Below are 13,077 nucleotides of genomic sequence, written 5' to 3' on the forward strand. Positions count from 1 at the left end.
TCAATGAAATTGGAAGAATCATCAAGACATATTTCCAAAACCTCTACACCAAATTGAATAACCTGGAAGAAATATATAAATTCCTAGATATACACTAACTACCAAAACTAAATTCTGAGCAGATAAATCTCTTAAACAAAGCTATAACTTCCATTGATATTGAAAATGTAGCAGAAAGCCTTCCCAAAAGGAAAAATCCAAAATCTGGTATATTCTCAGCCAAATTCTACCAAACCTTCATGGAAGAATTGAAACCTCCTTTTCTCAAGCTTTTTTTCATATAATCAGAGAGCAAGGAATGCTCCCTAACTCCTTCTATGAAGTTGGCATCATCTTAATACCTAAACTGGACAGAGATACAAGAAAAAAAAAATGATAGACCTATATCCCTGATAAACTTAGATGCAAAAATCCTGAACAATCTGGGTGTGGTGGCTCACGCCTTTAATCCCAGCACTTGGGAGGCAGAGGTAGGAGGATGGCCATGAGTGTGAGACTACCCTGAGACTACAAAGTGAATTCCAGGTCAGACTGGGCTAGAGTGAGACCCTACATCACAAAAACAAATAAACAAAAAGTCCTAAATGAAATCCTTGCACAATGGATCCAACAACACACTGAACTCATTATCCATCTAGATCAAGCAGGCTTCATCCCAGAGATGCAGGGATGGTTCAACATACGGAAATCAATTAACATAATATACTACCTAAAATAACTTAAACATAAGAACCACATGATCATTTCAATAAACACAGAGAAGGACCTTGACAAAATATAACACCAATTTATGATTAAAATGCTGGAAAGACTAGGCATGTAGAGTTTTATCTCGACATAACAAAGACTATATACAAAGTACATAAATCCCAAATCATATTTAAGGGAGAAAGACCCAAGGAGTTATCACTAAGATTGGGACAGGGATGCCCATTCTCACCACTGCTCTTCAACATAGTAAAGAAACCCTAGCCCAAGCAAAAGACAGGAGAAAGATATAAAAGGGATACAGCTTGGGAAAAAAGAAGTCAAACTAGCCCTATTTTCAGATGGCATGACCCTATACATAAGTGGCCTGAGGACTATACCATGACATTTCTAAAGGTCATCACCTTCAGCATCCCTTTCACCCTTCAGCAAAGTGGCAAGATACAAAATCAACACACAAAATCAGTAGCCTTCCTTAACACAAAAGACAAATATAAGGAGAAAGAAATTAGCAAAGACCTAGCTCTTAGTTCAGCTACTTGATCTTTGACATAGGAGCCAACACAGTACACTAGAGAAAAAGACGGCATCTTCAACAAATTGTGTTGCACAAATTGGATAACCACATGTAGAAAAATGAAACTGACACACTCCTTTCACCATGCATAAAAATCAACTCCAAATGGATTATAGACCTCAATATAAGGCTTAGAACTCTTATAAATGACTAGAGCTAAAAACAGGAGGAACGTTCCACAATACAGGAATAATGGAAGACTTCTTGAACAATAACCTAGTAGCCCAGGAAATTAAACCATCTCTGAATCAGTGGGATCTCATGAAGCTAAAAAGCTTTTGTGAAAACATACCATAAAGATAGCCAACAACTACCCAGAGAATGGGAGAAAATCTTCTTCAGCTACATAACTGACAGAGGCCTAATATCTAGACTCTACAAAGAACTCAAAAAGCTAAGTGATAAAAATTCAAACATCCACTCACAAAATGTGGCAGGGAACTGAATAGGGAATTCTCAAAGTAAGAAATACAAATGGATAGTACTTATTTAAGTAAATGTTTAATATCCTTAACCATCAGGCAAATGCAAATGAAAACAACTTTGAGATTCCATCTTACTCCAGTCTGGTGGCAAATATCAAAAAAAAAAAAAAAAAAAAAAAAAAACAAATTCTGGAGAGATGGCTTAGTGATTAAGGCCTAAGAACTCATGTTTAAATTTCCAGGTGCCACATACCTAGATGCACAGTAACTCAAAGCCCACAATGTCACACATGCCCACAAGGGGGCGTGTGCATCTGGCTTCATTCACAGTGGTTGAAGGCCCTAGCATGACCATTCTCTCTCTCTCTCTCTCTCTCTCTCTCTCTCTCTCTCTCTCTCTCTCTCTCTCTCTCTCTCCCTCCCTCCCTCTTTCTCTCTCTCATTTTTTTTAATCAAATGCTAATAAATGTTGGCAAGGATGTAAATAAAGAGGAATCCTAATTCATTGCTGGTGGAAGTGAAAACTTGTACAACTACTATGGAAATCATTATGGAGACACCTGAAAAAAAAAAAAAAGATGTAAATGGAGCTCCCAAGTGACCTAGCTATTCCTCTACTGGGCATCTATCCTAAAGGCACCACTCTTCATTGAAGAGATAGTTGCTCAACCATATTCACAGATGCTGAATTCACAATGGGTTAGAGATGGAATCAACCCAGATGCTCATCATTTGATGACTGGATAATGAAGATGTGGTACATATACACAATGAAATTCTACTCAGCAATAAGGAAAAATGATATAATGAAATTTGTAGGAAAATGGACAGACTTGGAACACATCATACTAAGTGAACTCACCACATGTTCTCCCTCATCTATGGTTCCTAACCTGCATACCTGACAGGCAACTCAATGGGATGGAAGGGTTTGGGAGAGGGGGAGGGAATTAGAAGGTGGAGACAATACACACAAAACTAAATCTAAATCCATAGAAACATTTCTCATGAATAGTAAACTAAAAGATATAACCCTCAAAAGGAATATGGGTGATCATCTGGGAAGAAGGGCCATAGAAAGGGTGGGATGAAGCCTAACCCTAAAACATTTGGGTCTGGCTTGTAACTCTCAGTACCAAAAATCAGTTACAACCCACATTGAGCTGTTGACTGGAGACCTATGAGGTTCCTAAAACAAGACAGACTTCTGTCAAAGCACTTTATTACCCACCTGAGGTAAAAGGTAAGACCATAATGCTGAAGTCAAAACATCTGCTGACACAGAAAAGAGAGATCCAGCTGGAATCTGGAAGGAAGCCAGTTCCCAGATGGTTAGCCAGTGTAGTACTAGAAAGTGCTCAAAGAGGAGATGAGAAAAATGACCAAAATTGTGAGCAAACGGGGGACCCTGCTGTACAAAAGCAACCAGCCTGAAAAAACATACACACCTGTGTAATGGTGGCATCCAGTATAGTTGGGTAACTAATGGATCTCTGGTTGGCTTACAGATCCTCTAAGTGGAAAGGAAGCCATAGATGAAACTGCGAACCATATCAGCATCCTGTGGAGGCCAAGATTATAGAGTACAAGAAGTTCCCACTAGTTCTTGGCCAAAAGAGGCTATAAGAATTAAATCTCTCTCTTTTATCCCCTTCCATTTATGCTGATCACGCTTTATGTTGGAAAATCCGTTTTTCTTTTTCAGAAGGCAATGACAACCGATGTCAACCAAAATCTATCCACAAAACAAGAAAACATAGCTGACTCCCTGGTAGGAGATGAGCCACTCCCTACACAGCAGCTAGAGCCCAGGTGAAGCCACAGAGGAATTGGTGAGATGAGTAAGAATGCTGGTTCCATGCTAAACCTGACAACCTGTGCCAGGATGATGGACAGACAGACATTAAGGTACTAAAAATATTCCAAATCCAGAAACTGCTGAGAGCTCAACACTAGAGATACACACCACTCAGGCAATTTTGCAGAAGAGAGGGCCAAAAGATTGCAAGAGCCTCGGGATGGGAGGGAATATCCACAAGCATTCCCCCTGCCCATGACTGACTGCTGTTCTCACAACTCATAACCCACAACCCCATGGTACATACCAGCAATCTCACTGAGGAGGATCTTCAGTGGAGTGGAGGCAGGGAAGAGGGAAAAGATAGAGCCAATACATGATATGTCTACACAAAGTTTCTAATAAAAAATTTCTTAAAAAAAGAGTAAAAGCAAAATATAAAAATAAAAATAACTTACCTTTCTTCTGCATATCTTGATAAAGTTTACTTATTTCTATCTTATGTCCCTCCTCTTTGATTTTCACTTCACTTACAAGCTTGGCAATATTATTCTTATATTCCTAGATATTAAAATATATTCATTTTAATGTAAATATAATTTGGTTAATTAGCAACATGAAATTATTTGCTTATATTAATTTTTGACATGTAATTATATACAAAGTCTTTTACTTAAAATTTTTTCACAACACTAACACAAAATAGTGGCAATTTGGGAATTAAAGCCTCCTGGTGCTGATGGAGGCAAAATTATGGGTATTATAGCCAGCTTCCCTTTGCCAGTGTTTAGCACATTCTTCTGCTTCCCAAGTGCTGGGAATAGAGGTGTGTGCCACCATGCTCAGTCTAAGGTTGGACATTTTGTATATTTTTGCCATTTGTATTTCATCTTTTGAGAATTATGTGTTCATTTCAATAGCCTATTAAACTATCGGGATGTTTGATTTGTTTTTGTTTAGATTTTGGAGTTCTTTTTTGTGTGTGTGTTTGTTGTTGTTTTCTCGAGGTAGGGTCTTGCTGCTGTATGTTGTAGATATCAGTCCTCTGTCAGATGCAAAGCTACCATAGATCTTCTCCTGTTCCATAGGCTATCTTTTCATTCAATTAACTGTTTCTTTTGCATCACAACCTTTTAATTTAAGAAATTGTTGGCATTCTTTTCTGACTAGAGCCCTATTTAGCAAGTCCCTGTCTATATATACCTTAAAGTGTCAACTTTTTCTTTTAATAGTTTAAAACTATCAAGTTTTATATAAGGTCTTTGATCCATTTGGAGTTGATTTTTCTGCAGGTTAAAAGATAGGTATCAAGTTACATTCTTCTTCGTATTGCTACCAATTTGTTGAAAAGTTGTTGTTGATTTTTTCCCCTCCACTGTAGATTTTTGACAACTTTGTCAAAAATCAGATGGATGCAGCTGTGTGGGTTCATATATGGGTCCTCTATTCTAGTCCATTAATCTGTGTGGCTATTTTTAGGCCAATGCCATGCTGTTTTTTTTTTTTTTAACTATGTTATGGTTCTGTAATATAATGTGATATCACAGCTACTTGAAATTTTATGCAAACTTTGGGTATACTTGTATGTACCTTTCGATGTTCTTTTTTTGCATAAAAAGTTTATGCCTATTAATACATACTCAATGGCATTGAGGAAGTAAAAGAAAACAAAATTTTTAAAAAGCCAAGATGTACTGGCTTGTATGTCTGTAACTAAATCTAGACATATATTCCTATGTATTACTCTAGTTAAGAGGCTATGGTATTTTTTAAAAATATTTACTTATTTGAGAAAGAGGAAGACAGAGAAAGAGGCAGATAGAGAGTGAGAGAATGGGCGTACCAGGGCCTCTAGCTACTGAAAATAAACTCCAGATGCATGAGCCACCTTGTGCATCTGGCTTACATGGATCCAGTGGAATCAAACCTGGGTCCTTCGGCTTTACAGGTGAGCATTTTAACTGCTAAGCCATCTCTCCAGACCTGGAATAAGTCTAGATTGCTATTTGTGCTACTTTTCCTACCTAGCAAATTGTAAATGTAACTAAAGCTGAGGCAGGCATAGGCATGGACCTCAAAACTGCCATTTCCCCAATGTGTGTATCTAGGTTTTTAGATGGGAAACTAGAAGATCCCAATAAAGTGGCTTTTATAATTACTTTATTAGGTATAGTAATTCACTGCTGTTCAGAGAAAGCCAAGAAAAATTCTCTGTATCCTTTCATCCTGATCTTGTCACTAGAAGATGCCACCATTAAAGTGGATCATGTACATTAATTTGGCAAGACACACTTTTTCATTCCAGCCTATGGACATAAAGGCTATCCTGATGTGTGGGATGAGCTATGCTGTATCTCAGTGGGCTGTTCTCCCTCATTTTAGCTGTGTCAATCTTAAGGAATTTAGTTCCTTCTGTTTTCCTAGACAAAACTCAGTAAGAGAAGATTGATTGCCTTCTCAGTTTCTGAGAACTTTACACGTCAAAGGATAGCTTCTAGCTATATTACTGTCTTAGAAACTTAAGGATTTTCTGTATATAATGTACAAAATCCTATCAATCATGCAAATATTTCCACTAAGCACCTTCTTATTTTGTTCCTAGGAAGTGGCTCTTCATGAATTTTGTATGTACCTGCAAACTCTATAATAGTGATTCCTCACTGGATCGAGGCCATTTTTTAAAGTTTGTTTTGGACAAAAAAGATTAATTAGGAAATTAAGAATATTGGACTGTAGTATTTTCTACTTGCTACCCCATAGAAAATTATTGCAGTATTCTAGACAAATCAGTACTATAGATCTTGAAGCTTTAGATGGGAAAGGAACCAAAACTACCTCTCTCTCCTCTCTGGATTAAAAATTGACATTACCAACTACTGTTGAGCTCTAGTGTCAAGATATGAAAATAAGCAGGGAAGAATAAGGAAGAAAAAATGAAGCAAAAGGATTCAATATATGCCAAAGAGACTTAAATGAAAAGCTAAATTTTCCAAGTATCCCAGGAAGAATGCTTTTTATTAGGGTGTTATTTAGAAACACTAATAAGCATACTATAACTAGCTATTTCTTCAAGGGCTAGTCACATAAGGATCCAAAGTCAGTTTAGAGACTATATGTCAACATGAAAGCTATTACACATTCACCTTGGGTTTTGGAGATCTTAGGTCTGGTAGAATTTGACATGTTGGCTATTGGAGATGAGAAAGGAAAATTACACAGTAAACCTCTCAGAAGGTAGTGAGATGGTCATTGATATAAATGTCCTCTTTTATATTTTAAGGTGGCGTGTCTTATGTTCTGCAACTACTATACGTATACCAATCTTAGAGGGAAAAAAAAAAAAAGTATCAGAGAGTATGATGGACCTTGGGGAAAGAATTAACTTTGTGATCAACATAAAATGCTCCCTTCATTGGATGGTGCAATAATTATTCAAATAACAAAGGGTAAAGACTCATTTACTTTATAATGAAAAATCTAAAAGTGCTAACCAATACAGCATGTTCTAAAATGAAGCCTGTATTAGCACAACTGAGAAATATGCAACAAAATTACATCTCTTCTTGGTAGAAAGAAACAGCAATGCAAGTGCTAGAGTAGTGCATTGTTTTGTAACATGATTATGTGTCTCTTAAATAAATGCCCATTTATTAACATTTTTCACCATATATATGCATTTTATTGACATACACATACATTTTGGTGTTATTTATTAATAAAAATAACCTATTTGGCCTTAATTAGAATAAACAGATTTTCTACAAGGGTTTGGATATAACAGCACATAAACCCACCTGCTCATGAGACTTTAACTGTTCTTTCAGCAGATCAGCATTTCTTTTCAATTCTTCATTTTCATCTATATAAAAATAAATTTACTAATACTAATGCATATGGTATTTGTAAATTATTTGAGACTGTGTATAATACATAAGCATTTATTCATGTACATATCTAGTAACATGTATTCTGCACAGATACAATGAATACAGAAGCACAAAACAATATTTTTTCACAAAACTTACAGTCTAATGGCGAGATATATTTGTAAGTAGTTATAACATGACAATTGGTCTACAATGGCAGTGTGCTAATCTCAATTGTCAACTTCACAAGATTTAGCATCACCATGGAAACAAATCTGTGAGTTATTTTCTATATGATATTAATTAAAGTTGGAGGTTACACTTTAACTGTGCTTGGTACCAGGCTGGGGTCCTTGACTGCAATAACAGAAGAAAGTTAGTGAGCAGCAGTATTTATCATTCTATTTCCTGACTTGTCAGGTGCATCATGCTCCTACTACTATGCCTTCCCTATCACGACAGACTATAAATTTGAACTGTAAGCCAAAACAAACCATTCCTTTCTTTTTTACTTATTTATTTATTTTTTGTTGTTTTCTGAGGTAGGGTCTCACTCTGGCCCAGGCTGACCTGGAATTCATTATATAGTCTCAGGGTGGTCTTGAACTCATGGTGATCCCCCTACCTCTGCCTCCTGAGTGCTGGAATTAAAAGCATGTTCCACCATGCCCGGCCATCCCTTTCTTAAATTGCTTGGCCAGATATCTGTGGCAGCAATAAACAAAGTAATTATGTAGAAAGTTCATCTGGTTCTAGACTGCAGGAAAATGGGAAAGCCAGGGCTGAAGAGATGGCACTTGCCTGCAAAGCCTATGAACCCAGGTCTGATTCTCCAGTCCCTACATATGTCAGATGCCCAAAGTGGCACATGCATCTGGAGTTTGTTTGCAGTGGTTGGAGGCCCTGGCATACCCACTCTCTCTATATATATTTGTGTATTTGTGTGTGTGTGTGTGTGTGTGTGTGTGTGTGTAACCCTAATATATATATATATATATATATATATATATATATATATATATATATATATATATATTCCTATTTCTCTGTCTCATAAATAAATTTTAAAAAATGAAAAAGCCAGCTGTACTTCTCATCACTCTCTGCCTGCTCACTGTGGACTCAATGTGACCAACCATTTCAAGCTCCTTCCACCATACTTTCCCAACCATAATGTAACCTGGAACCATAAAAGGAGATAAACCATTTTTACCTTAAGTTGCTTCTTGATGGAGATTTAGTCACAACAATAAGAAAATGATATAAATAACACATAATGTAGGAAGAGATAGTTTCTCTTCAATAAGTAGTGCTAGAAAAACTGGGTATATGCAGAATACAACTGAATCCCACTCTCAAACCATATGCAAATATCAACTTAAAATGATTTACATGCAAGATCTAAATAATATAATCATCAGAATAAGACAAAAATACTTCTTGTTCAGGTCTACTTTTGGATATGACAGCGCAAGCACATAGGCAGCTGGAACAAAAGTAAATGACGAAAGGGGAAGGCTGTAAAAGAGTTTGGAACTGTCAGATAAAAGGCCTTGAATACTATAAGCAAAGCTATCTGGGCCATTCTGTGGGAGCTTGAAGGACAAGAATTTTGAGAAAAATGTGGATAGTGGAAGTCTCTTAGCTGATGAATCAAACAAAATCAACTTAATAGTAACATCTTGTCAACATTATTAAGAACTTTCTATTCTCAAACCCTGATTTTAATGATATTTCTTCTAACTTACCTTTCAAATTGTGCTGATATTCAATGGTCTGTTGTAGCCCTTTAATCATGTTACGAAGAGCAGTGCATTCTATAGCAAAAGATAAATTTATTTGAAAATCATTTTCAATTATTTTGGCATTCCCTCAATTAAAATAATTCAAATAAACTATTTTTTTTTAATTTTTAATTTATTTATTTGAGAGTGACAGACACAGAGAGAAAGACAGATAGAGGGAGAGAGAGAGAATGGGCGCACCAGGGCTTCCAGCCTCTGCAAATGAACTCCAGACGCGTGTGCCCCCTTGTGCATCTGGCTAACGTGGGACCTGGGGAACCGAGCCTCGAACCGGGGTCCTTAGGCTTCACAGGCAAGCGCTTAACCGCTAAGCCATCTCTCCAGCCCAAATAAAACTATTTTTAATTTACAATTATAAGATCTTTATAAAGCCACTTCACATGTCAAATGTGATTGTATAATAAATTCTTTTCGAAATTAACCTTTATGTGAAGTGAATTCCAACATTTAATCATGAGTTTTCTAAAGATCTCCATATGTGCCTTTAGCAATGTTTATCCTGAAAGTGAAGCCAGCAAAACTATGAAGCACATGTCCATACAAATTTCCCATGAAAGCACATTTTAAGAAAGAAGAGTTAAACCATGTTAAGTTTTGTCTAAATGTAGAGGGACATCCCTGGTGTGAATGTGTAGGATCTTCCTCACTGTTCTCTGACATGTTATCTCAGTACTCATACCTTTGTCTTTGGAAAAGGATGGCTATACAAAAGGATTAAAGTTCCAATTACAGGGCTGGAAAGATGGCTTAGTGGTTAAAGCATTTTTCAGTGAAGCCAAATAACTGCTGTTTGAATCTCCATTTCCCACATAAGCCAGCTGCTCAGTGACACAACCGTGCAATATTGCATATATGCACAAGGAGGTGCACATGGGTGAAGTTCATTCCCAGAGGCTGAAGGATTTGGTGTGTCCATTCTCATGCTCGCTCGCTCTCTCTCTCTCTCTCTCTCTCTCTCTCTGCCTTTGTCTCTCTCTCTCTTAAAATAAATAAAATTTTAAAAATTCCAATTACAGTGCCAATAGCTTCAGACATAATTAACTAATTTTCATTGCAAAAGGAAGACCCTGATGTGTGCATTCAAGCCTTGGTCACACTCTTAGTTACCACTAACAATAGTCACTTGTGATATGGATCAAAAGTGATGGGCAGAGACTTCTGGGTAAGATGGGACTCCTGGAAGAGGAGTCATGACCAACCAACCTAGGGAGGGTTTTAAACAAAAACACAGCAAAATAAACTCTTCTTCTGAAAAGTGAAAGTGTATGTGTTATTATTGGCCACAGTGGAGAAACAGGAGAGACCACGATCTACCAGAAATGAGGAAACCTGCCAGAATCCTACCAAGGCACTTGCTGCCCAGATCTGTACGCCCATCCAAACAGGAACTAGGGCCAGCACGGAGCTGCAGGAGCAGAGACCAAACAAGGGGATTTTCCAATTGCATCAGCCTCCTCACAAAGTCAAGAAACCTGAAGGGGAAACAGCAGAGACCAGCTGAGGAGCTGCTAAAGGGAGCACAGGTAGGACTAGTTTAGCAGTTCCAGTACAACTCCAGGTTTCCTGCATTCACCAATGGCCCAACCATCAGGATCACAAGCCTCAGAGAACTCATTCAACCTCTGGGGCAGGGCATACACCAAAGCTGATCAGAACACAAGCTCCACAGCACAACACAGAGGGATTGAGGTGGATAGTCAGCATTAGTGAGATTGGAAACCACCCCAGAAGTTAAGAAGGCCAATTTATAAAAAACCAGGTACCTATGCCTGCACAGGAAGTGCTAATCTCTCTTTCCATGTCAGAGAAGGTTAGGGGTTACATATTCTTGGTTGGCTTTACCATTCTCAATTAAGTTGTATTGGGAGGGTAGACTATTATTGTCTTTGATGCTTTCAAATTTATAGGGCCTTTGTTTTTTGTTTCTACATTATTGGGGACAGGGTCTGATTATTTAAAGTTACATAATTATTCTTTCCATACTTCTTGTTTTGTAGTGCTTCCTGGTTTCCCTTTTCTCTGTTGTTTTAACTGTTATTTGAGTATGAAGTGGATGCCTTCCATACTCCACTCTCATCAATTGACAGGTCATCCTTGCAAAAAAAAAACAAACAGAAAGACATCTAGATTAACTGATGTCATGGAACAAATGGACCTAACAGATATATCATCCAAATGCTGCAGATTATACATTTTTTTCTCAGCAGCACATGGAACATTCTCTATAATAGACCATATATTAGGACACAATGCCAATCTTACTGAATACTGGAAAATTGAAATAATCCCTTGTACTCTATCTGACCACCATGGTATTAAACTACAAATCAGCAATAAGAAAAACTACAGAGCATATAAAAAGTCATGGATTCTAAACAGTACCCTATTGAATGATGAATGGGTCATTAAAGAAATCAAAAATGAAATCAATAAATTCATAGAATCAAATGATGATGAGAATACAACATACCAAAGCCTTTGGGAAACAATGAAGGCAGTCCTAAGTGGGAAATTTATACCTCTAAGTGCATATATTAAGAAATTAGAGCCACAAGTAAAGAACTTAATGCTTCACTTTTAACACCTTGGAAAAAGAAGAACAAGACCAATCAAAAATTAGTGGATGGAAAGAAATATTAAAGATTAGGGCAGAATTAATGAAATAGAAACTAAAAAAATAAAGAATCACCAAAAGAAAAAGTTGGCTCTTTGAAAGTATAAACAAGATTGATAAACCCTTAGCAAATTTGACCAGAAGAAAGATGAGACAAAAATTAATAAAACTGGGGAAGAAAAATGCATCATTACAACTAATACCAAAGAAATTCAGAAAACCATATGGACATACATTAAGAATATATACACTTCTGCTTCCAGGTAACATGGTGACATAGGAGAAATGCCAAACCAGCTTAGGCAGGGATTTAAGCAAAACCCCAGCAAAATACACTTGTCTTCTGAAAACTGAAGGAGCATAGGTTATTCTTAGACACAGAGGAGGAGCCAGAGAGACCAAGATCCACCCAAAAGGAGGGAAATGGCTAGAGTCCTTGTGAGGCACTCAAGGCCTGCAATCTGTGCTCTGCACCCACCCAGCGCCACCATGGCAGGCACGCCAGGTGGCAGCAGCAACAGAGACCAAGCAACAGACTTTTAAACTTCATCAGCCTTCTTGATAAGTTAAGAAATCTGAAGAAAAGACAGCTGAGATCAACTAAAGAGCTACTGCAAGTACCAGCAACTTCAGAAGTCTGAACTTTCCCCTCCCCCACCATCAGAACCGAACCGCAAACCTCTGGCATTCAGCCCCCAGTGGCAGCGCAGCCTGCAGAGCTGATCAGAGGTACAGCTGCACAGCACAAGATGGAGGGATCGAGGTGGGCACTCAGCATTGGTGAGATTGGAAGCCACCCTGAAAGGTCTTGGTTGGCTTTAACATTTTCAAATAACCTGCATTTGGGGGTTGAATATAGTTGCCTTTGATGCTTTCATATATATAGGGTCTTTTTTTTTTTTTTTTGCTTCTGTCATTATTGGGGGCAGGGTCTGATCTAGATCCAGATTGACCTAGAACCTAATTCAGAACAGAAATATCTACATCCCAGCTGATAAGATTAAGGGTGTAGAACAACACACACCCTTATGGATTTTGGCTTTATAGAACTATCTATTTGCTTTAATCTCCACAATTACACACTTTGTGCTGGGTTTTATTGATTGTGAATGCTACTTGGTTGAAGTTTAGAATTTGCCAGTAAATTATTCCACCCAGTCCACTAGAATACTTGCTTAGCAAGCAAACACAACACTTAGGATTACTTCTGTGGCTTGGTTGGGGGACAAGAGCTACACCTGGCATCTTGAGAGTATATAGAGGTGGACTGCCACATCTGGGAAC

The 13,077-nt window shown here is 37.6% G+C and overlaps 1 protein-coding gene across 3 annotated transcripts in view; it reads right to left on the reverse strand.

Annotated features, from left to right (window-relative positions):
- The window catches only part of Ccdc152 (coiled-coil domain containing 152), a 50,714-nt gene that overhangs the window by 21,423 nt on the left and 16,214 nt on the right, over positions 1-13,077 (reverse strand). For all 3 annotated transcript variants that reach the window (XM_045132517.1, XM_045132515.1, XM_045132516.1), the window contains 3 exons: positions 9,123-9,191; positions 7,303-7,367; positions 3,967-4,069 (listed from right to left, as the gene is read on the reverse strand). In XM_045132517.1, the coding sequence (XP_044988452.1) occupies positions 3,967-4,069; positions 7,303-7,367; positions 9,123-9,191 (237 nt within the window). The remainder of the gene's footprint in view (positions 1-3,966; positions 4,070-7,302; positions 7,368-9,122; positions 9,192-13,077) is intronic.

This window comes from Jaculus jaculus, chromosome 13, assembly GCF_020740685.1.
Source record: "Jaculus jaculus isolate mJacJac1 chromosome 13, mJacJac1.mat.Y.cur, whole genome shotgun sequence".
In the NCBI taxonomy this organism is placed as follows: Eukaryota; Metazoa; Chordata; class Mammalia; order Rodentia; family Dipodidae; genus Jaculus; species Jaculus jaculus.